The 25010-nt window shown below is 48.8% G+C and overlaps 1 protein-coding gene across 1 annotated transcript; it reads left to right on the top strand.

Moving 5' to 3' along the window:
- The first annotated feature begins 1867 nt into the window (after positions 1-1867).
- LOC147107954 (proteinase-activated receptor 4-like) lies at positions 1868-22686 on the top strand. The gene is made up of 2 exons (XM_086004324.1): positions 1868-2145; positions 19881-22686. Exons 1-2 carry the CDS (start codon positions 2064-2066, stop codon positions 20939-20941), a joined length of 1143 nt encoding a protein of 380 aa, XP_085860450.1. The 5' UTR covers positions 1868-2063; the 3' UTR covers positions 20942-22686.
- Positions 22687-25010: the final 2324 nt, after the last annotated feature.

The following is a 25010-nucleotide window of genomic DNA, read 5'->3' as shown; positions in this document are numbered from 1 at the left end:
CCCTATCCCTCTTTTTCCCGCCCTTCTGTGCAGCAGAGCCAGTCATGGCGCCCTGAACCTGGCTGCTGGTGCCTTCCCCTGATAAGTCATCTCCCCCAACAGTACCCAAAACGGTAAACCTGTTTTGGAGGGAGATGACCGCAGGTGACTCCTGCACTACCTTCCTGCCTTTACCCTGCCTTTTGGTCACCCATTTACTGTCTGAGCTAGCCTTTACCTGCGGTGTGACCAACTCACTGAATGTGCTATCCACAAGATCCTCAGCATCGCGTATGCTCCAGAGTGAGTCCATTCGCAGCTCCAGCGCCGCCATGCGGTCCGCTAGGAGCTGCAGCTGGACACACTTCCTGCACACATAGTTGTCAGGGACAGTGTCCCTGATTTCCCACATGGCACAGGAGGAGCATGACACGGGTCTGAGCTGCCCTTCCATGACTTAACCCTTACAATACCTTTTTATTTACTACGATTTAGCTTAATTATTGAATTCTACTTAGAATAAGTTTGTGAAAGTACTCACCAACCAGTCACCTACCTGTTTTCTGGTGTTGTATTTTCACTGCCGCCTCCTGTCCTGGAACCTTTTCCACCTAGGTTAGGCTCCTGAAATAAAATAAATTGAACCTACCTTTTCAACTTCCCCTAACCCCTAAAAGGTTAGAGGAGGTGGAAGGGTGGGAGACACTACACTGTAGTGTTTCGGGTTTAGCAACAGCTCCACCTATATAGAGTTACTGGCCTCCTGCTCTCCCGACTGCACCAGCTGCTCCCTGGTGACGTCACACACTGATTACTATTTACCCCTCTCCTCTGCTGTTGATTTGGTACGCCTCGCAGCTGCCGCCGGTTTTTAAGCCAGGCTCCTCCTCGCTGCTCTCTGCTGCTCCGAGTGGTCGGGCCTCGCAACTGCCGCCGGTTTTTTAAGCCGGCCTCCTCCTCGCTGCTCTCTGCAGGCCTCGGTGCTCGCGCCGGTTTTTATACCGGGCTCCTCCTCGCCTCACTGCTCCCTGGAACTGGTCGGGCCTCGGTGCTCGCGCCGGTTTTTATACCGGGCTCCTCCTCGCCTCACTGCTCCCTGGAACTGGTCGGGCCTCGGTGCTCGCGCCGGTTTTTATACCGGGCTCCTCCTCGCCTCACTGCTCCCTGGAACTGGTCGGGCCTCGGTGCTCGCGCCGGTTTTTATACCGGGCTCCTCCTCGCCTCACTGCTCCCTGGAACTGGTCGGGCCTCGGTGCTCGCGCCGGTTTTTATACCGGGCTCCTCCTCGCCTCACTGCTCCCTGGAACTGGTCGGGCCTCGGTGCTCGCGCCGGTTTTTATACCGGGCTCCTCCTCGCCTCACTGCTCCCTGGAACTGGTCGGGCCTCGGTGCTCGCGCCGGTTTTTATACCGGGCTCCTCCTCGCCTCACTGCTCCCTGGAACTGGTCGGGCCTCGGTGCTCGCGCCGGTTTTTATACCGGGCTCCTCCTCGCCTCACTGCTCCCTGGAACTGGTCGGGCCTCGGTGCTCGCGCCGGTTTTTATACCGGGCTCCTCCTCGCCTCACTGCTCCCTGGAACTGGTCGGGCCTCGGTGCTCGCGCCGGTTTTTATACCGGGCTCCTCCTCGCCTCACTGCTCCCTGGAACTGGTCGGGCCTCGGTGCTCGCGCCGGTTTTTATACCGGGCTCCTCCTCGCCTCACTGCTCCCTGGAACTGGTCGGGCCTCGGTGCTCGCGCCGGTTTTTATACCGGGCTCCTCCTCGCCTCACTGCTCCCTGGAACTGGGACTTTGTTCACAAGACGATAGTTTTGCACAACGAGCCCAGACTAAAGCAATTTCCAGAACCCAGGACATTTGTTGTGTTACTTTTCCAACATGACTTTGCACCAGGATCAGACGTGGGATTACCCTTTTGCTATTTACAGTCTGTGATGGACATTTCCTGCAACTCTAATTGACCAGCGCAGTGTTTAAACCAGGTTTCCTGCTGTCTCGCTGGAACAACTTGGTACATAAAGTGCAGACACGAAGCTCAGTAAGAGCCAGACCATCACTCAGAGCGAGAGGACAGTCTGGGCAGCGATGGCCTCCAGCACATTCTGCCAAAAACTCCTTCTCTTTACACTTTTACTCTCACCCACAGCACTCTGCCAGTCGAAAAAAGGTAAGATTTCATCTGTTCACTCCTTTTCTTCGGTAATATATTTTATATTTATCAGGGCATTGGTGCGTGTTCAACTCAGGAAACTATTTTGAGGACCCATCGGGTGCTAGTGCAGGAATTCTCCGATACTTTCAGAGCATTCAGGCAGATTCTGCTCAGAACACACTGCACTCACAGGCTTTCATTCCTTGCTCGCCCCACAAGATCCTCTTACCGTCAGTTTGGCCAGAGATATACGGGGAGATTTTAACTTGCTCCCCGGGGTGTAACACTGGTGATGTGGATCAGGCGCCTGTGAACAAAACCGCCCGATTTTCATTTCATAGGAACAGGAGGAGGCCATTCAATGAGATCCTGGCTGATCTGTATCTTAACTCCATTTACCCGCCTTGGTTCTGTAACCCTTAATACCCTTACCCAACAAAAATCTATCAATCTCAGTTTTGAAATTTTCAGTTGACCCCCAGCCTTAACAGCTTTTTGGGGGAGAGAGTTCCAGATTTCCACCACCCTTTGTGTGAAGAAGTGCTTCCTGACATCACCCCTGAACAGCCTGGCTCTAATTTTAAGGTTCTGCCCCCTTGTTCTGGACTCCCCCCACCAGAGGAAATAGTTTCTCTCTCTCGACCCCATCAACTCCTTTAATCATCTTAAACACCTCGATTAGATCACCCCTTAATCTTCTAAACTCGAGGGAATACAAGCCCAGTCTGTGCAACCTGGCCTCGGAATTTAACCCTTTTAGCCCCGGTACCATGCTGGTGAATCTGCGCTGCCCCCCCTCCGAGGCCAATATCTCCTTCCTGAGGGGCGGGGCCCAGGACTGAACACAGTTACTCCAGATCGGGTCCAAATGAAAATCGGGTGTTTTTGTAAGGGCAGCTCATCCTCATCGCCAGTTTTAAACCCCGGACAGCAAGTTACAATCTCAATAGTGGAGTCACCTGTCATTTAAGGTGATTTAATGCCTGCTCCATCTGTGCACTGACTAGTCCTTGGTTGATTGCCTAAGGCCTGTACTACACTCGGTCCTTTTATATTATGAAAATAAAGGAAGAAGACTGGAACAGACACAGATTTCAGGAGGTCACATCGCACAGAGCTATAGTCTGGCAGCTCAGTATCCAAGTTGCAGAGTTGCTGTGGCAGACATTTAATGGGATATTTCAGAATACACAGAATAGATACATTCCAACGAGAAAGACAAATTCCAAGGGGAGGACCCACCATCCGTGGTTAACTAAAAAAAGTTAAAGATAGTATCAAACTTAAAGAAAAAGCATATACTTGCGCAAAGATGGGCGGCAGGTCAGAAAATTGGACAGAATATAAAAAACAACAAAGAATGACTAAAAGATTAATAAGGAGAGAAAAATTAGAGTGCGAGAGAAAGCGAGCTAGAAATATAAAAACAGATAGTAAGAGTTTCTATAGATATTTAAAAAAGAAAAGAGTTAACAAAGTGAGCGTTGGTCCTATAAAAAGTGAGTCTGGGGAATTAATAATGGAAAATGAGATGGTAGTTGAATTGAACAGGTATTTTGCATCGATCTTCACTATAGAGGATACAAGTAACATCCCAGAAATAGCTGTAAATCAGGAAATGGAAGGGAGGGAGGAATTCAAGAAAATTACAATCTCCAGGGAAGTGGTACTGAGCAAATTGTTGGAGCTGCGGGCTGACAAGTCCCCGGGTCCTGATGGACTTCATCCTAGGGTCTTAAAAGAAGTGGCTAGTGAGATAGTTGATGCGTTGGTTTTAATTTTCCAAAATTCCCTAGATTCGGGGAAGGTTCCATTAGATTGAAAAATAGTGAATGTAACTCCTTTTATTCAAAAAGGGAAGGAGACAGAAAACAGGAAGCTACAGGCCAGTTAGCTTAACATCTGTCATAGGGAAGATGTTAGAAGCTATTATTAAATACTTTATAGCAGGGCACTTAGAAAAGTTCAAAGTAATCAGGCAGAGTTAACATGGTTTTGTGAAAGGGAAATCATGTTTAACCAATTTATTGGAGTTCTTTGAGGAAGTAACATGTGCTGTGGATAAAGGGGAACCGGTGGATGTACTGTACTTAGATTTCCAGAAGGCATTTGATAAGGTGCCACATCAAAGGTTATTGCGGAAAATAAAAGCTCATGGTGTAGGGGGTAACATATTGGCATGGATAGAAGATTGGCTAGCTAACAGGAAACAGAGAGTAGGCATAAATGGGTCATTTTCTGGTTGGCAAGATATAACGAGTGGTGTGCCACAGGGATCAGTGCTGGGGCCTCAACTTTTTACAATTTATATAAATGACTTGGATGAAGGGACCGAAGGTATGGTTGCTAAATTTGCTGATGACACAAAGATAGGTAAGAAAATAAGTTGTGAAGAGGACATAAGGAGGCTCCAAGGGGATATAGATAGGTTAAGTGAGTGGGCAAAGATCTGGCAAATGGAGTATAATGTGGGAAAATGTGAAATTGTCCATTTTGGCAGGAAGAATAAAAAAGAAGCATATTATCTAAATGGTGAGAGATTGCAGAGCTCTGAGATGCAGAGGGATCTGGGTGTCCTAGTGCATGAATCACAAAAGGTTAGTGTGCAGGTGCAGCAAGTAATTAGGAAAGCTAATAGAATGTTATTGTTTATTGCGAGGGGAATTGAATACAAAAGTAGGGAGGTTATGCTTCAGTTATACAGGGCATTGGTGGGACCACATCTGGAGTACTGTGTACAGTGTTGGTCTCCTTATTTAAATGCGTCGGAAGCAGTTCATAGAAACATAGAAGATAGGAGCAGGAGTAGGCCATTTGGCCCATCGAGCCTGCTCCGCCATTCAATGCAATCATGGCTGATCATCCAAATTCTCCCTGTTTTCTCCCCATACCCCTTGATCCTTTTAGCCTTAAGAAATATATCCAACTCCTTCTTGAATATATTTAATGAATTGGCCTCTACTGCCTTCTGTGGTAGAGAATTCCACAGGTTCACCACTCTCTGGCTGAAGAAATTCCCCCTCATCTCAGTCCTAAATGGCCTACCCCTTATCCTTAGACTGTGACCCCTGGTTCTGGACTCCCTGGCCATCGAGAACATCCTTCCTGCATCTAGTCTGTCCAGTCCTGTCAGAATTTTATAAGTTTCAATGAGATCCCCTCTCTTTCTCCTAAACTCCTGCGAGTACAAGCCCAATCGACCCAATCTCTCCTCATACATCATTCCTGCCATCTCAGGTATCAGCCTGGTGAATCTTCGCTGAACTCCTTCCATGGCAAGAACATCCTTCCTCAGATAAGGCGACCAAAACTGCACACAATACTCAAGATGTGGTCTCACCAAGGCCCTGTATAACTGCAGCAAGACATCCTTGTTCCTGTACTCAAACCCTCTTGCTATGAAGGCCAACATGCCATTTGCCTTCTTAACCGCCTGCTGCACCTTCAGCGACTGGTGCACAAGGACACCCAGGTCTCGTTGCACTTCCCCTTCTCCCAATCTATTGCCATTCAGATAATAATCTGCCTTCCTGTTTTTGCCACCAAAGTGGATAACCTCACATTTATCCACGTTATATTGCATCTGCCATGCTTTTGCCCAATCACCCAACCTGTCCAAATCATCCTGGAGTTTCTCGGCATCCTCCTCACAGCACACACGCCCACCTAGCTTTGTGTCATCTGCAAATTTGGAGATATTACATCCAGTTCCCTTGTCTAGATCATTAATATATATTGTGAATAGCTGGGGTCCAAGGACCGATCCCTACGGTACCTCACTAGTCACCGCCTGCCACTCGGAAAAAGACCCGTTTATTCCAACTCTTTGCTTTCTGTCTGCCAACCAGTTCTCTATCCAAGTCAATACCTTGCCCCCAATCCCATGTGCCTTAAATTTACATGCTAATCTCTTATGCAGGACCTTATCGAAAGCCTTCTGAAAGTCCAAATACACCACATCCACTGGTTCTCCCTTATCTATTTTACTAGTTACATCCTCAAAAAATTCCAGTAGATTAGTCAAGCACGATTTGCCTTTTGTAAATCCATGTTGACTTTGTCCGATCCCGTCACTGTTTTCTATTACATTACAATCGCTGAAGGTAAGCATGCAGGTGCAGCAGGTGGTTAAGAAGGCAAATGGTATGTTGGCCTTCATAGCGAGAGGGTTTAAGTACAAGAACAAGGATGTCTTGCTGCAGTTGTACAGGGCCTTGGTGAGACCACATCTTGAGTATTGTGTGCAGTTTTGGTTGCCTTATCTGAGGAAGGATATTCTTGCCATGGAAGGAGTTCAGCGAAGATTCACCAGGCTGATACCTTGGATGGCAGGAATGACGTATGAGGAGAGATTGGGACGATTGGGCTTGTACTCACTGGAGTTTAGAAGAATGAGAGGGGATCTCATTGAAACTTATAAAATTCTGGCAGGACTGGACAGACTAGATGCAGGGAGGATGTTCCCGATGGTCGGGGAATCCAGAACCAGGGGTCACAGTCTAAGGATAAGGGGTAGGCCTTTTAGGACAGAAATGAGGAGGAATTTCTTCACCCAGAGAGTGGTGAACCTGTGGAATTCTCTACCACAGAAGGCAGTAGAGGCCAATTCATTAAATATATTCAAGAAGGAGTTGGATATATTTCTTAAGGCTAAAGGGATCAAGGGGTATGGGGAGAAAGCAGGGATCGGGTACTGAACTTGGATGATCAGCCATGATCGCATTGAATGGCGGAGCAGGCTAGAGGGGCCGAATGGCCTACTCCTGCTCCTATCTTCTATGTTTACATCTTTTATAATCGACTCTAGCATTTTCCCCACTACCGATGTCAGGCTTACCGGTCTGTGATTCCCCGTTTTCTCTCGACCACCTTTTTTGAATAGTGGGGTAACATTAGCTACCCTCCAATCCATGGGTACTGTTCCAGATTCCATTGAATGCTGGAAGATGACCAGCAATGCATCAACTATTTCTAGGGCCACTTCCTTAAGTACCCTAGGATGTAGATGATCAGGCCCTGGGGATTTATCGGCCTTCAATCCCATCAATTTCCCTAGGTTTACTAGACTAATACCTGGAATGGGCGGCTTGTCTTATGAGGAAAGGTTGGACAGGCTAGGCTTGTATCCGCTGGAGTTTAGAAGAGTAAGAGGTGACTTGATTGCAACATATAAGATCCTGAGGGTCTGGACAGGGTGGATGTGGAGAGGATGTTTCCTCTTGTGGGAGAATCTAGAACTAGGGGTCACTGTTTAAAAATAAGGGGTCGCCCATTTAAGACCGAGATGAGGAGAAATATTTCTCACAGAGGGTGGTGAGTCTTTGGAACTCTCTTCCTCAGAGGGCGGTGGAAGCAGAGTCTTTGAATATTTTTAAGGCAGAGGTAGATCGATTCTTGTTAAGCAAGGGGGTGAAAGGTTATGGGGGTAGGCGGGAATGTGGAGTAATCGGGTCAGCCATGATCTTATTGAATGGCGGAGCAGGCTCGAGGGGCCGAGTGGGCGACTCCTGCTCCTAATTCGTATGTTGGTATGTTGGTATGTAGTGCTAGTTGAATAGATCAGTGGCTGTGTGTGTCTGTGCTGGGTGGTTGTGGGCTGGGGCCTTTGATAAGAACATAAGAACATAAGAAGTAGGAGCAGGAGTAGGCCAATCGGCCCCTCGAGCCTGCTCCGCCATTCGGCGCAGACACGATGGGCCGAAGGGCCTCTTTCTGTGCTGTATAACTCTATGACTCTATGACTCAATAAGATCATGGCTGATCTGATCCTAACCGCCATGGCATCGCTGGAGTTCAGTGAGACTGGCGGGGCCAGTGTTGGTTCATGGCTCGCTGGACACGGTCTCGGGCTGTCAGTCCAGCTCTGACCAGACTTGTGTCCGTTTACTGATTGAACGCTGCAAAAGCTCACTCGATTTTTTTTGTGTGTTTTGGATTCTCTGGAAGCAGGAAACGTAAATGACAGAGAAGCAAATTTAAGCAGCAGGTTTGTTTGTTGAATAAACTCTCCTGTCCTGGGGAATTGGCTGTGCGTGCAGAACTTTGCAAACCTCAAAAATGTGGTTAATGCCTTGCTTATTTCAATATTATTCTTTAATTGTTTATCTAAACGGGTCAGTTTATTCAGAGAGCATTTCTCTGATTACTTTAAATTACATTTCTTATTTCGTTAAATTCGGACAGCAAAGAGATCTTGGGAAATGTATCATTACAATTGGCCAAGTGACTGATGAGCCTGGAGGCTGAGTCCGTTACTGAGCCTCACTGACCAGCAGCTCCCAGGCTGGACTCCCGGCCTGTGCTGGCTGAGCTGGGCTTGGGATCAATCTCCTGGGCTCGGGTGGGATTCCCACTCCTGCCTGTGTGAGGTCACTGGCTGAGCACAGAATTGGGCTCAGTAATTATGAACCTCATGGTCAAATAGTTTAAGAACATAAGAAATAGGAGCAGGAGTAGGCCAATCGGCCCCTCGAGCCTGCTCCGCCATTCAATAAGATCATGGCTGATCTGATCCTAACCGCCAATCCACTATCACAGAACCACCTCCTGAATCTAACAGAATTAGACACACGAAATAGGAGCAGGATCAGGCTACACGGCCCCTGGGCCCGCTCCGCTACCCACAGGGCCATGACCGAGCCGAACCTAGACTCATGTCCAAATTCCTGCCCGCTCCCTGTAACCCTTAATTCCCTTTACAGAATGCGTGCTTGGGGAAGGTTCAGGAGGGTGCCTGATGCCCAGGGGAGTGGACCCCAAGCAAAATCAGTGCTTTCGGGAGAGGGGAGAAAGCCGGCAAAAAGGAGACATAGTGCAGAATCGGTGATACAGAGGACAGGGAACAGGGCGAGTCCCCACAGCCCCGCTCCAGGGGTGTCAGTCAGCCTCAGAGGATGAGTGGCGGTTTCAACTTCTCAGATTGTTTCGTTCTTACAACCAGACTGTAGCCAATTGCTGGACAATTGGCAATTTCAGCAAGAATCGGCACCTCATTTAAAGGGAGCTGAAAAGAGTGGATATCGAGCATGTAGCGGAGCCAACAATACAGGTTAACAAAGACATTTCTCCAGCGCCGTTCACAACTTCAGGACGTCCCAAAGCGCTTTACAGCCAATTAAGTACTTTTGAAGTGTAGTCACTGTTGTAATGTAGGAAATGCAGCAGCCAACTTGCACACAGCAAGCTCCCACAAACAGCAATGAGCTAATGACCAGATAATCTGTTTTTAGGTGTTGGTTAATGGATAAATATTGGCCAGGACACCGGGGAGAACTCCCCTGCTCTTCTTCGAAATAGTGGCCGGGATCCTTTACATTCACCTGAGAGAGCAGAATAGGCCTCGGTTTAACATCTCATCTGAAAGACAGCACATCCGACAGTGTGGCGCTCCCTCAGTACTGCCCCTCCGACAGTGCAGTGCTCCCTCAGTACTGCCCCTCCGACAGTGCGGCGCTCCCTCAGTACTGCCCCTCCGACAGTGCGGCGCTCCCTCAGTACTGCCCCTCCGACAGTGCGGCGCTCCCTCAGTACTGCCCCTCCGACAGTGCGGCGCTCCCTCAGTACTGCCCCTCCAACAGTGCGGCACTCCCTCAGTACTGCCCCTCCGACAGTGCGGCACTCCCTCAGTACTGCCCCTCTGACAGTGCAGCGCTCCCTCAGTACTGCCCCTCCGACAGTGCAGCGCTCCCTTAGTACTGCCCCTCCGACAGTGCAGCGCTCCCTCAGTACTGCCCCTCCGACAGTGCGGCGCTCCCTCAGTACTGCCGCTCCGACAGTGCAGCGCTCCCTCAGTACTGCACCTCCGACAGTGCAGCATTCCCTCAGTACTGCCCCTCTGACAGTGCAGCACTCCCTCAGTACCGCCCCTCCGACAGTGCAGCATTCACTCAGTACTGCCCCTCCGACAGTGCGGCACTCCCTCAGTACTGCACCTCCGACAGTGCAGCATTCACTCAGTACTGCCCCTCCGACAGCGCGGCACTCCCTCAGTACCGCCCCTCCGACAGTGCAGCATTCCCTCAGTACTGCCCCTCTGACAGTGCGGCGCTCCCTCAGTACTGCATTGGAGTGTTGGCCTAAATTGGCGGGGGTGGTGGTGGGGGGGATTGCATGGGGAGGAGGAAGATCGGGAAAGCAATAGTGATAGGAGATTCAATAGTTGGGGAACAGACAGACAGTTCTGCGACCACAGACATGATTCCAGGATGGTATGTTGCCTCCCTGGTGCCAGAGTCAAGGATGTCACTAAGCAGCTGCAGAACACTCTGAAGGGGGAGGGTGAACAGCCAGAGGTCATGGTCCATATCGGTATCAACGACATAGCTAGAAAGAGGGGTGAGGTCCTGCAAGCAGATTTTAGGGAGCTATGAAAAAGTTTAAAAAGCAGGGCCTCAAAAGTAGTAATCTCCGGATTACTCCCGGTGCCACGTGCTAGTGAGTATAGAAATAGGAGGATAGAGCAGATGAACGTCTGGCTGGAGAGATGGTGCAGGAGGGAGGGCTTCAGATTCCTGGGGCATTGGGGCCGGTTCTGGGGGAGGTGGGACCTGTACAGGCCGGACGGGTTACACCTCAACAGAGCCGGGACCAATGTCCTTGCGGGGAGTTTGCCAGTGCTGTTGGAGAGGGTTTAAACTCATTTGGCAGGGGGATGGGCAGCAGGATGTAGCATTAGAAAGGAGAAACACGACGCACAAAGGATGGGGAGAGACGGATAGCACTAGAGTAAGAAATAGCACAGTATTAGGTGAGGTCAGACTAACAGAAAATACAAGAAGGTCTAAGATAGGTTTACAGTGCATGTGTGTGAATGCACAAAGCGTGGTAAATAAGGTTGGTGAGCTGCAGGTGCAAATAGCCACATGGGAATATGATGTTGTGGTGATAACAGAGACCTGGCTCAAAAAAGGGCAGGATTAGGTATTAAATATTCCTGGTTATAAGGGGGAGAAATTTGTGTGGCTTGTGCCATGTGTTAGCACCAGGCCTAAAGTGTCATTGACAGCTGTAACGATGGCTGATGCCGGTTCCAGCGCTGCACGTCATATCGGTGTTGCCGGTAGCACTGCCGCTAACCTTGATTGCCAGGGAGCTTGCCATCATGGAGATCGTGACGTCAGTGAGTGTGCAATGCTCACTGGACGCCCGATCTCCCAACTTCGTTACAGCCAATGAAATTACCGGCTGGAGAAAACAATGACAGGTTGAGCTGGCGGGCAGCAGCAGGAAGTCGGCTCCAGCAACGCTATTTAAAGGGATCACCACCAATCACTCGGAGCCGACAGGGTTTTTGAAGTTTGAGTGGGTGTGTGCTACTTCCTGCAACTGAAAGAGTTTTCTTTATTCATTTGAAGGTTCTTTGTTATCAGGGAGTGTTGTGGCAAATACAAAACTCCCTCATTATTTCTGAAAGGCTTCAAAACACTTGCTAAAAATCACTCACTCATTTAATGTGAAGTTGGTGTGTGGCCACAGACAGCGAATCCTCACCGTCAATGCCCACTTTCCTGGCAGCAGCCACAATGCATTCATCCTGTGCCAGCCATGCTGCCAGCACTCTTCCAGCCACCATGGCAAGCTCGCGGCTGGCTGTCGGAGACAAGGGCTATCCGCTCTCCACCTGGCTCATGACTCCCCTCTGCAACCCCAACACTCGTGCCCAGCACTCATAAAGTGAGAGCCATGCTGCCACCAGGAACATCATCAAACAGGCCATTGGTCTACTGAAGCAACGGTTCCGCTGCCATGACCACTCGGGAGGAGCCCTCCGGTACTTGCCAGAGTGGGTGTCCCATTTCATGATGGTCTGCTGCATGCTCCATAACTTGACCATCATGAGGGCACAGCTCTTGCCAGCAGGGATTGTGGGACCACTTCAGGAGGAGGATGAGGAGGAGGAACAGGTGGGAGGGAGGAGGCAGCAAGACAATCAGCCTTCTGGACGGACTGTCCGTGACTGGATCATCAGACTCTGATTCACATGAATGAACCCCAGATCCCCGTAGCTCACCACATCCCCATTGTACAATCCCTGACTCATGGCATATCACAGCGTCCTCCTGGGTGCAAGGGTGAAATGAGAGAGACCACAAAATATTCCAAACACTATTAATACATTTATCTATAAAGATATCACACATTTCACATGAATTCCAATAACTAATGACCCTTGTGCCTGCCCCAATTGAATAGCTGTCATTGTGTGCAAGGTGTGAGATGTGGCTGTAAGTGTTGCTAGGTAGAAATTGTTGGTGGGTGAGTGCTGGGGATGTGGTGCATTGAGCAGTGTGTGAAGCTCGTGGTACAGATGGTGATATGTAGCATTTGTTGAAGCCTTCACTCGCCCTGACCATCCGTGTGAGCTCATTAAACTTCCTCCTGCACTGGGTGTGGGTCCTGGGGACCACAGTGCTGCCGGTGATGTGCTGCGCAACCTCCCTCCACATAGTCTGGCAGACTTGTGGTGAGGACTTCCTGCCAGTTGACGGCTACAGGACTGCCCGCCTTCTCTCCACCACTAAAACCAATGCCTCCAAAGCATCATCAGAAAACCTCCAGGCTCTCTCCCTGGGGCGGCAATCTGCCATCTACATTTGTAAATAAGTGCTCCTTCTCCTTGTCTTTCTTCTTATGATTGTTGAGGCAGCTGCACACCCAACAATGCTGAGAATGAGGTGCTGCAGCATCAATGAACCTCCCCTTTAAGTTGTGAAAAAAGCCTGTGGCATTAATTACTTGCGTTTAGACTGCCCCCGATATTGGTCCATCTTTTCAGCGTAATGCCAACGAGCTTGGGTTTTTAGATGAGAACCATGACTGCAAGCATTTTAATGAGGAGTGAGGACGAATTTTGCTTGCAGACTGGACGATTTTCACCTGGTGCTACTTAAACATTTTTAGTCTAAACACCACCCATTTCTTGGTTATAATGAATTTCTAGCCCATGGTGTTCAGGAAAGATAGGGAAGGAAAGAAAGGAGGTGGTGTGGCAGTATTGATCAAGGATAATATTACAGTGCTGGAGAGAGAGGATGTCCTGGAGGGGTCAAGGACAGACTCTATTTGGTTAGAGTTGAAAAACAGTAGACGTGCCATTACACTACTAGGTGTATTCTATAGGCCACCAACTAGTGGGAAAGATATGGAGGAGCAAATTTGCAGGGAAATTACAGAGAGGTGCAAGAACTATAGAATAGTGACAATGGGGGACTTCAACTATCCTAATATAGACTGGGATAGTAATAGTGTAAAGGGCAGAGAGGGGAAAGAATCTCTGAAGTATATTCAGGAGAACTTTCTTGATCAATATGTTTCTGGCCCAACAAGGAAGGAGGCATTGCTGGATCTGGCTCTGAGGAATGAGGTGGGTCAAGTGGAGCAAGTGTCAATAGGTGAACATTTAGGGAACAGTGATCATAATATCATAAGGTTTAGATTAGCTATGGAAAAGGACAGGGAGCAATCTAGAGTAAAAATATGTAATTGGGGGAGGGCCAATTTCAGTGGGTTGAGAATGGATCTGGCTCAGGTAAATTGACAGGCAAAGCTGTAATCAAACAATGGGTTGCCTTTAAAGAAGAGATGGTTCGGGTACAGTTGAGGTACATTCCCACGAGGGGGAAAGGTAGAGCAACCAAAGTCAGAGCTCCCTGGATGATGAAAGAGATAGAGAGTAAGATGAAGCAGAAAAAAGGGGTGTACAACAGATGTTAGGTTGAGAATACAAGTGAGAACCAGGCTGAATATAAAAAGTTCAGAGGGGAAGTGAAAAAGGAAATAGGAGGGGTAAAGAGAGAGAGAGTATGAGAATAAATTGGCAGCTAACATAAAAGGGAATCCAAACATCTTCTATAGGCATATAAAAAGCAAACGGGTAGTAAGCGGAGGGGTGGGGCTGATTAGGGACCAAAAAGGAGACCTATACATGGAGGCAGAGGGCATGGCTGAGATGCTAATTGAGTACTTTGCATCTGTCTTCACCAAGGAGGAAGATGCTGCCAAAGTCATAGTGAAAGAGGAGGTAGTGGTGATACTGGATGGGATAAAAATTGATAAGGAGAAGGTACTAGAAAGGTTGGCTGTACTTAAAGTAGAAAAGGACTTTAAACTAAGTAGTGGGGGAGGGTTCAGGTGAGGGTAAACTTAGAAAGTTAGAGAAAGGACAAGGCAATAGTGCAGGGTAGCGATAGGGGTAATGATCACCAGAGTGTGACAGGAAGGGACAGAGCGTACAAGCATAAGAGTGCACCAGCAAATAAGGTCAGAGTAGGGAAAATGGTAAAAAGACAAAATTAAAGGCTCTTTATCTGAATGCACGCAGCATTCGTAACAAGATAGATGAATTGACGGCACAAATAGAAATAAATGGTTATAATCTGATAACCATTACAGAGACGTGCCTGCAAGGTGACCAAGGCTGGGAACTGAATATTCAGGGGTATTTGACATTTCTGAAGGATAGGCAGAAAGGAAAAGGAGGTGGGGTAGCTCTGTTAATAAAGAATGAGATCAGTATGGTAGTGAGAAATGATATTGGCTCGGAAGATCAAGATGTAGAATTAGTTTGGGTGGAGATGAGAAATACAAAGGTAAAGAAGTCACTGGTGGGAGTAGTCTTTAGGCCCCCTAACAGTAGCTACACTGTAGGACAGAGTATAAATCAAGAAATAATGGGGGCTTGTAAGAAAGGTACTGCAATAATCGTGGGTGATTTTAATCTTCATATAGATTGGACAAATCAAATTGGCAAAGGTAGCCTTGAGGACAAGTTCATAGAGTGTATTCAGGACAGTTTCTTAGAACAATACGTTGTGGAACCAACCAGGGAACAGGCTATTTTAGATCTGGTAATGTGTAATGAGACAGGATTACTTAATGATCTCATAGTAAAGGATCCTCTAGGGAAGAGTGATCATAACATGACAGAATTTCACATTCAGTTTGAGGGTGAGAAATTTGGGTCTGAAACTAATGTCTTAAACTTAAATAAAGGCAATTACAAGGGTATGAAGACAGAGTTGGCTAAAGTGGACTGGGAAAATAGATTAAATGGTAAGACAGTAGATAAGCAGTAGCAGACTTTTAAAGAGATATTTCATAACTCTCAACAAAGATATATTCCAGTGAGAAAGAAAGACTCTAAGAGAAGGATGAACCATCTGCGGTTAACTAAAAAAGTTAAGGATGGTATCAAATTGAAAGAAAAGGCATACAATGTTGCAAAGATTAGTGGTAGGCCAGAAGATTGGGAAATTTTTAGAAACTTGCAAAGGATGACTAAAAAACTAATAAAGAGGGAGAAAATTGATTGAGAGTAAACTAGTAAGAAATATAAAAACAGACAGTAAGTGCTTCTACAAGTATATAAAAAGGAAGAGAGTAGCTAAAGTAAACGTTGGTCCCTTAGAGGATGAGACTGGGGAATTAATAATGGGAAACAGGGAAATGGCAGAGACTTTGAACAAATATTTTGTATCTGTCTTCACAGTAGAAGACACTAAAAGCATCCCAATAATAGTGGAAAATCAAGGGGCAAAAGGGAGGGAGGAACTTAAAACAATCACTAAACTAGAGAAAAAGTACTAGGCAAACTAATGGGACTAAAGGCTGACAAGTCCCCTGGACCCAATGGCCTGCATCCTAGGGTCTTAAAAGAAGTGGCTGCAGAGATAGTGGATGCATTGGTTGTAATCTTCCAAAATTCCCTAGATTCTGGAAAGGTCCCAGCAGATTGGAAAACCGCAAATGTAACTCCCCTATTCAAGAAAGGAGGGAGACAGAAAGCAGGAAACTATAGGCCAGTTAGCCTAACATCTGTCATTGGGAAAATGCTGGAATCCATTATTAAGGAAGTAGTAGCAGGACATTTAGAAAATCATAATACAATCAAACAGAGTCAACATGGTTTTATGAAAGGGAAATCATGTCTGATAAATTTATTAGAGTTCTTTGAGGGTGTAACGAGCAGGGTGGATAAAAGGGAACCAGTAGATGTAATGTATTTGGATTTCCAAAAGGCATTCGATAAGGTGCCACATAAAAGGTTACTGCACAAGATAAGAGCTCATGGTGTTGGGGGTAATATATTAACATGGATACAGGATTGGCTAACTAACAGAAAACAGAGAGTCGGAATAAATGGGTCATTTTCAGGTTGGGTAACGAGTGGGGTGCCACAGGGATCAGTGCTGGGGCCTCAACTATTTACAATCTATATTAATGATTTGGATGAAGGGACCGAGTGTACTGTAGCCAAATTTGCTGATGATACAAAGATAGGTGGGAAAGCAAGCTGTGAGGAGGACACAGAGTCTGCAAAGGGATATAGAGGGGTTAAGTGAGTGGGAAAAATATGGTAGATGGAGTATAATGTGGGAATATGTGAGGTTGTCCACTTTGGTAGGAAGAATAGAAAAGCAAAATATAATTTAACTGGAGAGAGACTACAGAATGCTGCGGTACAGAGGGATCTGGGTGTCCTCGTACATCAAACACAAAAGATAGCATGCAGGTACAACAACAACAACAATGACTTGTATTTCTATAGCGCCTTTAACATAGTAAAACATCCCAAGGCGCTTCATAGGAGTATTAAAAGACAAAAAATTGACACTGAGTCACATAAGTAGAAATTTGGGCAGGTGGCCAAAAGCTTGGTCAAAGATGTCGGTTTTAAGGAGCGTCTTAAAAGAAGGAAAGAGAGGCGGAGAAGTTTAGGCAGGGAATTCCAGAGCTCGGGGCCTCGGCAACAGAAGGCACGGCCACCAATGGTTGAGCGATTATAATCAGAGATATTCAAGAGGGCAGAATTAGAGGAGCGCAGATATCTCAGGGGGGTTGTGGGGCTGAAGGAGATTACAGAGATAGGGAGGGGCGAGGCCATGGAGGGATTTGAAAACAAGGATGAGAATTTTGAAATCGAGGTGCTGCTTAACCGGGAGCCAATGTAGGTCAGCGAGCACAGGGGAGATGGACGAATGGGACTTGGTGCGAGTTAGGACACGGGCAGCCGAGTTTTGGCTGACCTCAGGTTTACATAGGGTAGAATGTGGGAGGCCAGCCAGGAGTGCGTTGGAATAGTCAAGTCTAGAGGTAACAAAGGCATGGATGAGGGTTTCAGCAGCGGATGAGCTGAGGCAAGGGCGGAGACAGGCGATGTTACGGAGGTGGAAATAGGCGGTCTTTGTTATGCTGCGGATATTTGTTCGGAAGCTCATTTCAGGGTCAAATATGACACCAAGGTTGCGAACAGTGTGGTTCAGCCTCAGACAGATGTTAGGGAGAGGGATGGAGTCAGTGGCTCGGGAACGGAGTTTGTGGCGGGGACCGAAAACAATGGCTTCGGTCTTCCCAATATTTAATCGGCGAAAATGTTTGTTCATCCAGAACTGTATGTTAGACAAGCAGTCTGACAATTTAGAGACCGCGGAGGGGTCGAGAGAAGAGGTAGTGAGGTAGAGCTGGGTGTTGTCAGCGTACATGTGGAAACTGACGCTGTGTTTCCGGATGATGTCGCCAAGGGGCAACATGTAGATGAGAAATAGGAGGGGCCAAGGATAGATCCTTGGGGGACACCAGAGGTAACGATGCGGGAGCGGGAGGAGAAGCCGTTGCAGGAGATTCTCTGGTTACGATTAGATAGATAAGAATGGAACCAGGTGAGTGCAGTCCCACCCAGCTAGACGACGGTGGAAAGGTGTTGGAGAAGGATGGAGTGGTCAACCGTGTCAAAGGCTGCAGACAAGTCAAGAAGGACGAGGAGGGATAGTTTACCTTTGTCACAGTCACAAAGGATGTCATTTGTGACTATGATGAGAGCCATTTCAGTTCTGTGGCAAGGGCAGAAACCTGATTGGAGGGATTCAAACATGGAATTGCGGAAAAGATGGGCACGGATTTGGGAAGCGACAACACATTCAAGGACTTTGGAGAGGAAAGGGAGGTTGGAGATGGGCATTAGTTTGCAAGGACGGAGGGTTCAAGGGTAGGTACCCATGGATTGGAGGGTAGCTAATGTTACCCCACTATTCAAAAAAGGTGGTAGAGAGAAAACGGGGAATTATAGACCGGTAAGCCTGACATCGGTAGTGGGGAAAATGCTAGAGTCCATTATAAAAGATGTAATAGCAGAGCACTTGGAAAACAGTGACAGGATCGGGCAAAGTCAACATGGATTTACAAAAGGTAATTCGTGCTTAACTAATCTACTGGAATTTTTTGAGGATGTAACTAGTAAAATAAATAAGGGAGAACCAGTGGATGTGGTGTATTTGGACCTTCAGAAGGCTTTCGATAAGGTCCCGCATAAGAGATTAGCGTGTAAAGCTAAGGCACATGGGATTGGGGGCAAGGTATTGACTTGGATAGAGAACTGGTTGGCGGACAGAAAGCAAAGAGTTGGAATAAATGGGTCTTTTTCCTAGTGGCAGGCAGTGACTAGTGGGGTACCACAGGGATCGGTCCTTGGGCCCCAGCTATTCACAATATATATTTAATGATCTAGACAAGGGAACTGGATGTAATATCTCCAAATTTGCAGATGACACAAAGCTGGGTGGGCGTGTGTGCTGTGAGGAGGATGCCAAGAAACTCCAGGATGATTTGGACAGGTTGGGTGATTGGGCAAAAGCATGGCAGATGCAATATAACGTGGATAAATGTGAGGTTATCCACTTTGGTGGCAAAAACAGGAAGGCAGATTATCTGAATGGCAATAGATTGGGAGAAGGGGAAGTGCAACGAGACCTGGGTGTCCTTGTGCAACAGTCACTGAAGGTAAGCATGCAAGTGCAGCAGGCGGTTAAGAAGGCAAATGGCATGTTGGCCTTCGTAGCGAGAGGGTTTGAGTACAGGAACAAGGATGTCTTGCTGCAGTTATACAGGGCCTTGGTGAGACCACATCTTGAGTATTGTGTGCAGTTTTGGTCGCCTTATCTGAGGAAGGATGTTCTTGCCATGGAAGGAGTTCAGCGAAGATTCACCAGGCTGATACCTGGGATGGCAGGAATGACATATGAGGAGAGATTGGGTCGATTGGGCTTGTACTCGCTGGAGTTTAGAAGAATGAGAGGGGATCTCATTGAAACTTATAAAATTCTGACAGGACTGGACAGACTAGATGCAGGAAGGATGTTCCCGATGGTCGGGGAGTCCAGAACCAGGGGTTACAGTCTAAGGATAAGGGGTAGGCCATTTAGGACAGAAATGAGGAGGAATTTCTTCACCCAGAGAGTGGTGAACCTGTGGAATTCTCTACCACAGAAGGCAGTAGAGGCCAATACATTAAATATATTGAAGAAGGAGTTGGATATATTTCTTAAGGCTAAAGGGATCAAGGGGTATGGGGAGAAAGCAGGGACCGGGTACTGAATTTGGATGATCAGCCATGATCTCATTAAATGGTGGAGCAGGCTCGAGGGGCCGAATGGCCTACTCCTGCTCCTATCTTCTATGTTTCTATGTTTCTATGTGACTTACATAAGAACATAAGAAATAGGAGCAGGAGTAGGCCATTCGGCCTGTTCCACCATACTATGAAATCCTGGCTGATCTGCACCTCAATCCCATTTACCCGCCTTTGCTCCCTATCCTTCAATACCCTGACCCAACAGAAGCCCATCCATCTCAGTCCTGAAAATTTCAATTGACGCCCAGCATCCACAGCCTTTGGGGAGAGAGTTCCAGATTTCACCTGCTTTACAAATTGAACTAAGAACTAAAACCCTATTAACTAAATGTTTCTTTTTGTGCAGATCCCCCGCAAGCCGGTGGGAGAAGTTTCCGGATTACTGACACTAGTCCCAACAATGCGCTGAATGAATCAGCAAAGAAGCACCTGACCAGTCCCGTTACCACGGTGATGATTCCTGCCATTTCCAGCATCGTCCTGATTATTGGTCTCCCAGCCAATGGGCTGGCCCTTTTAGTTCTGGCCACCAAGGTCCAGCGAATGCCTTCCACCATCTTCCTGATGAACTTGGCAACGGCCGACCTTCTCCTGACCCTAGTGCTGCCATTCAAAATCCACTATCACTTCCTGGGCAACAACTGGCTCTTTGGTGAGGGTCTCTGCCGGACAATGACCGCCTTCTTCTATGGGAACATGTACTGCTCCATCCTGCTCCTCACCTTCATCAGCATCGACAGATACTTCGCTCTGGTCCATCCGTTTCTCTCCAAACGATTCAGGGACAATAGGTTTGCCGTTGGTGCCTGTTGTGTGATTTGGGCGCTTGTTGTACTCTCTGTGTTACCGTTTCTCCTCCAGAGGCAGACGTACCCAATCCCGGACCTAAACATCACCACCTGCCATGATGTTTTACCGGAAAAAGTGGACTCTGATTATTTCTTCTATTACTTTGTGTGTTTGGTTGTATTTGGATTTCTAATTCCCTGTCTTGTTACTATATTCTGCTACATGTCTGTGATCAGGGCGTTAATGGTTAGTGCACAGCAGTTCGGGCAAGCTGTAAGGGCCATAATTCTGGTGCTGATAGTGTATGTGGTGTGTTTCACTCCCAGTAATATAATCCTGCTCATCCACCACTCTGAGTATCAGCTCACTGACAGCAGTGAACTGTATTTATATTATGTGGTCTGTCTGGTGCTCAGCACCTTCAATAACTGCATCGACCCATTCATCTACTATTACATCTCTGAGGAGTTCAGGGACAAAGTGAGAAGTGTGATTCTGTGTACAGGAAAGAAAGGTGAAGATTCAAGAAAAACAGCCCAACAGCTGGTGCAGACCTGCTCGTCCTCAGGTTCTGACAGGAAGGCTTCAGTGGGGAATATTTTAACTCAGTCAGCATGAGGCGACTCACCCTCAACTCTATCAGCACACTCAGAACCACAAGCAATATGATGGGCTGTAGCTTGCTCGCTTTCTGGAAATGTAGAAAGGCTTGTGGCTATGACAGGTCACTTGTTCAACGCGTGAAATCTACAGCAGGAAATCCTACTTGTCTTATTTCCATGCTTGTTTCATTTTGTAAGTGCACCTAGCTCCGCTATCCCCCAATGTAGCTGGAGGTTTTAACAGCTCAGGTCCATCTCAGGAACAGTGGGCTGGAATCTCACTGCGAATATCGTAGGTAGGTTCATGAAAAATACTTTCTGCAGACTAGAAATTAGATTAAATTAAAAATGAATTGAAGACAATGTATGTGTCGAGCAGACTGGGTGCGGGGCACCAACGAGCGATGACTCGGAGGGAGTGAAATGGGCGATAGTGAATCTGCTGCCCACTTCACCCCTGCCCGACTTGTTCAAGAAAAGTGGTGGAAAATGTAGAATTTGACACGTTTGCTCCTGGTGCAGGTTGTTAATGAAGGATTACAGGGTGGCCCACTCTCCTGCAGGTCAGGTATGTTACTCAGGTAAACCTTCCACTGGCACTTGTCCCCCACACTTACTGTTGTGGTGTGACTTGTGTATACAGTTAAGGTGTTTAGCTATTTGTCTCCACTTTGTGTGGCATAAGCCCCTCGGTGTGGATATGCCGTCCTATAGTGTGTCCTTGGCTGAGGGAAATAGCACAGAGGGATGGCTGTGTGGGCACTGGTGAGCTGCAGGTCACACAGAGACCTGGACCTGTGACCAAGTCCGCAGGCCCTGCATACAGAACAGCGACTGGCAGGATTGCTGCTCCACACATGCCACAGCTGGAGGGCATCTCCCCACTGAACAGTGGCACCAGGAACCTCCTTGGGCCTACGGCCACTCTGCTCTAACTTTGGCACAAACTCCACTTGGCTCCAGGAGAGCGAGTGAAGTCCCGAGAAAATTCCCTGTCTGGGCATCTACAAGGAATAGGAATCGTTCTAACATTCTGGTAGCAGGTTGTTATGCCTGTTACTCCAGATAGCTTTTGTTTTCAGTAGCTCAGCCCACTCTAGTTTGCTCCCTGTGTCCTGGAGTCCGCCCCTTGCCCAGATCCCTGGATAGATTTGTAGCATGGCCAGGAATTGAACAGAGAACAGTTTTCACCTTGCTCCAGCTACTGGTTCCCCCCACTTCAGAACGTGGCAGAGTAACGCTACTCGAGACCCCGATTTAGGCTTTAACAACCAAATAAAGTTATTAACCAGTAGAAGAATAAGAGGCGAAAAGCCCAGGGTTACTGTGTCACTGCCGGAAGAGCGCTGGAGTGGGACCCAGATTGTGGGACGGCTTCATTCTCGTCTTCAGGGCGGGCTTCCCATGGAGGCCCGGAGTAGAACGGCTCCTTGTCACTCCGACATGGACTGAGGACTGATGAGGGAAAGTCAATTAAATCCTCCTCCTCGGGAATTGTATTTTAACTTTGATATAATTATGTACTGCAGAATTGTGTAGATTGTCATGTGGAGGCAGTCAGAGACATGTATAAATTGTCTGTTTGTAATAATTATCTGGATTCATAAAAGCCTAAAATACTGAGCTGAGAACTGTAACAGCTTTCAGTAACCAACCGGCCATCATTCGGTGTAAATATTACCTTTTAAGTATGTATGGTAAGCACTATTGCATGTACTGTATCTATCTATATATATAAACGGATACGTCTGTCTGTCTGTCTGTCTGTCTGTCTGTCCTTCGGTGTGTGTCTGTCCAGCTATGCACTCGAAAGTTATAGAGCGTACCAACGCGGTGCGTTACATCAAAAGAAAGCTTACGATTCCAAAACGGTCGTAAGCGTATTTACGTTTCGGCCGGACAAAAATTGCGCCCGCGGTATCCAAAAAACGTTCAAAATTCCGCTCATTAGCATCTCATTATCCGCTCATTTGCGATAGAGTGACGTCGAGGTCGACCAATCATACGCCGGGTTCCTGGCACGTGCGGGCAGGCCCTCCTACAGTCGAGTGACGGGACGATTGACCAATCCTATGCTTCGGTGACCTGATGGTCGACCAATTGGTGCGTGTGTGGGTGGGCCTTATCGTTCTGAACCAAGGCGAGTGTCAGCCATCTTGATTCCATTCTTTTTCCCGCTTTCTGCATTTTTCTTTTCAAACCTACATTTCCAGCAAAAAAAAATTGCTTTTATTAAATTGTTTCTAAAAAAACTTCATTCATTTGTAAATATTTTCTCTAACCTGAAGATTCTTTTTCCTACCTTTCCCCATTTTTGTAAGGCCTCAGAACCTAGGCCTCAAAGCCTGGGCCTCTCCTGCCCAGCCACGCCCGAGCTAGGTAATTGTCCTACGGCTTCTGCTAAGCTCCCACCCCCCGTCGTCACGTTACCCAGGGCAACGGCGTCAGCCATGAGGGTCACGGGACATACACAGGGTGCGCGCGCAGCAGGAGCAGCTGAGATGCGGCTTCTCTCTCTGTTCCCCACTCAGCTCGGGCGGGGGGGGGCAGGGCTCTCGGGAGTGCGGATCTCGGGCGGGGCTTGGAGAGCGGGAAGGGTTACCCTGGCAACCGGGCCCGCCGGCCGTCTCTCACAGCCGCAATCGGCGGTCTTGAAGCCAGCTCGGGAGGGTGGGGCTCCGGAGAGCAGGAGGGCGGGGCTCCGGAGAGCGGGAGGCCGGTGCTCGAGAGGGCGGGGGGCGGGGCTCGGGACATCGGGGGGCGGGGCTCGGGACCTCAGGGGGCGGGGCTCGCGACATCGGGGGATTGGGGGACGGGAGATCGGGGGGCGGGACATCGGGAGATCGGGGGGCGGGACATCGGGGGCTGGGACATCGGGAGATCGCGGGGCGGGACATCGGGAAATCGGGGGATGGGAGATCGGGGGCGGGGCTCGGGGACTCCCCCTCTCCTCCTCCCCCCTCCCCCCCTCCTCCCCTTCCTCCCCCCCTCCACCCCCCTCCCTTCTCCCCCCTTCTTCCCCCCTCCCCTTCCCCCTCCCCCAATTACCCCCTCCCCCCATTCCCCCCCTCTTTCCCCCCTCCTCCCCTCCCTTCCCCCCTTCCCCCCTCCCCTCCCCTTCCCCCCTTCCCCCCAGTCGCGCTCTCTATTCCCCCGTCGCTCTCTCTCTTCCCCCCAGTCGCTCTCTCTCTTCCCTCCAGTCGCTCTCTCTCTTCCCCCGTCGCTCTCTCTCTTCCCCCCAGTCGCTCTCTCTCTTCCCCCCCAGTCGCTCCCTCTCTTCCCCCCAGTCGCTCTCTCTCTTCCCCCCCAGTCGCTCTCTCTCTTCCCCCCAGTCGCTCTCTCTCTTCCCCCCAGTCGCTCTCTCTCTTCCCCCCCAGTCGCTCTCTCTCTTCCCCCCCAGTCGCTCTCTCTCTTCCCCCCCAGTCGCTCTCTCTCTTCCCCCCAGTCGCTCTCTCTCTTCCCCCCCAGTCGCTCTCTCTCTTCCCCCCCAGTCGCTCTCTCTCTTCCCCCCCAGTCGCTCTCTCTCTTCCCCCCCAGTCGCTCTCTCTCTTCCCCCCCAGTCGCTCTCTCTCTTCCCCCCAGTCGCTCTCTCTCTTCCCCCCCAGTCGCTCTCTCTCTTCCCCCCAGTCGCTCTCTCTCTTCTCGCTCACTCTCTTCCCCCCCAGTCGCTCTCTCCTCGCTCTCTCTCTTCCCCCCCAGTCACTCTCTCTCTTCTCGCTCTCTCTCTTCCCCCCCAGTCGCTCTCTCTCTTCCCCCCCAGTCGCTCTCTCTGTCTTGCCCCCCCAGTCGCTCTCTCTCTTCCCCCCCAGTCGCTCTCTCTCTTCCCCCAGTCGCTCTCTCTCTTCCCCCCCAGTCGCTCTCTCTCTTCCACCCCAGTCGCTCTCTCTCTTCCCCCCCAGTCGCTCTCTCTCTTCCCCCCCAGTCGATCTCTCTCTTCCCCCCCAGTCGCTCTCTCTCTTCCCCCCCAGTCGCTCTCTCTCTTCCCCCCAGTCGCTCTCTCTCTTCCCCCCCAGTCGCTCTCTCTCTTCCCACCCAGTCGCTCTCTCTCTTCCCCCCCAGTCGCTCTCTCTCTTCCCCCCCAGTCA

The sequence above is a fragment of the Somniosus microcephalus genome, chromosome 13 (assembly GCF_052327205.1).
Source record: "Somniosus microcephalus isolate GS21.2 chromosome 13, FLI_Smic_1.0, whole genome shotgun sequence".
NCBI classification, from domain to species: Eukaryota; Metazoa; Chordata; class Chondrichthyes; order Squaliformes; family Somniosidae; genus Somniosus; species Somniosus microcephalus.
Note: the sequence above shows the minus strand (reverse complement) of the source record. Positions and strands in the feature narration are given on the sequence as shown.

Coding starts and splice junctions, on each gene's coding strand:
- LOC147107954 (XM_086004324.1), top strand. CDS start 2,064: ATGGCCTCCAGCACATTCTGCCAAAAACTCCTTCTCTTTACACTTTTA. Junction 2,146..19,880: donor ACTCTGCCAGTCGAAAAAAG/GTAAGATTTCAT, acceptor CTTTTTGTGCAG/ATCCCCCGCAAGCCGGTGGG.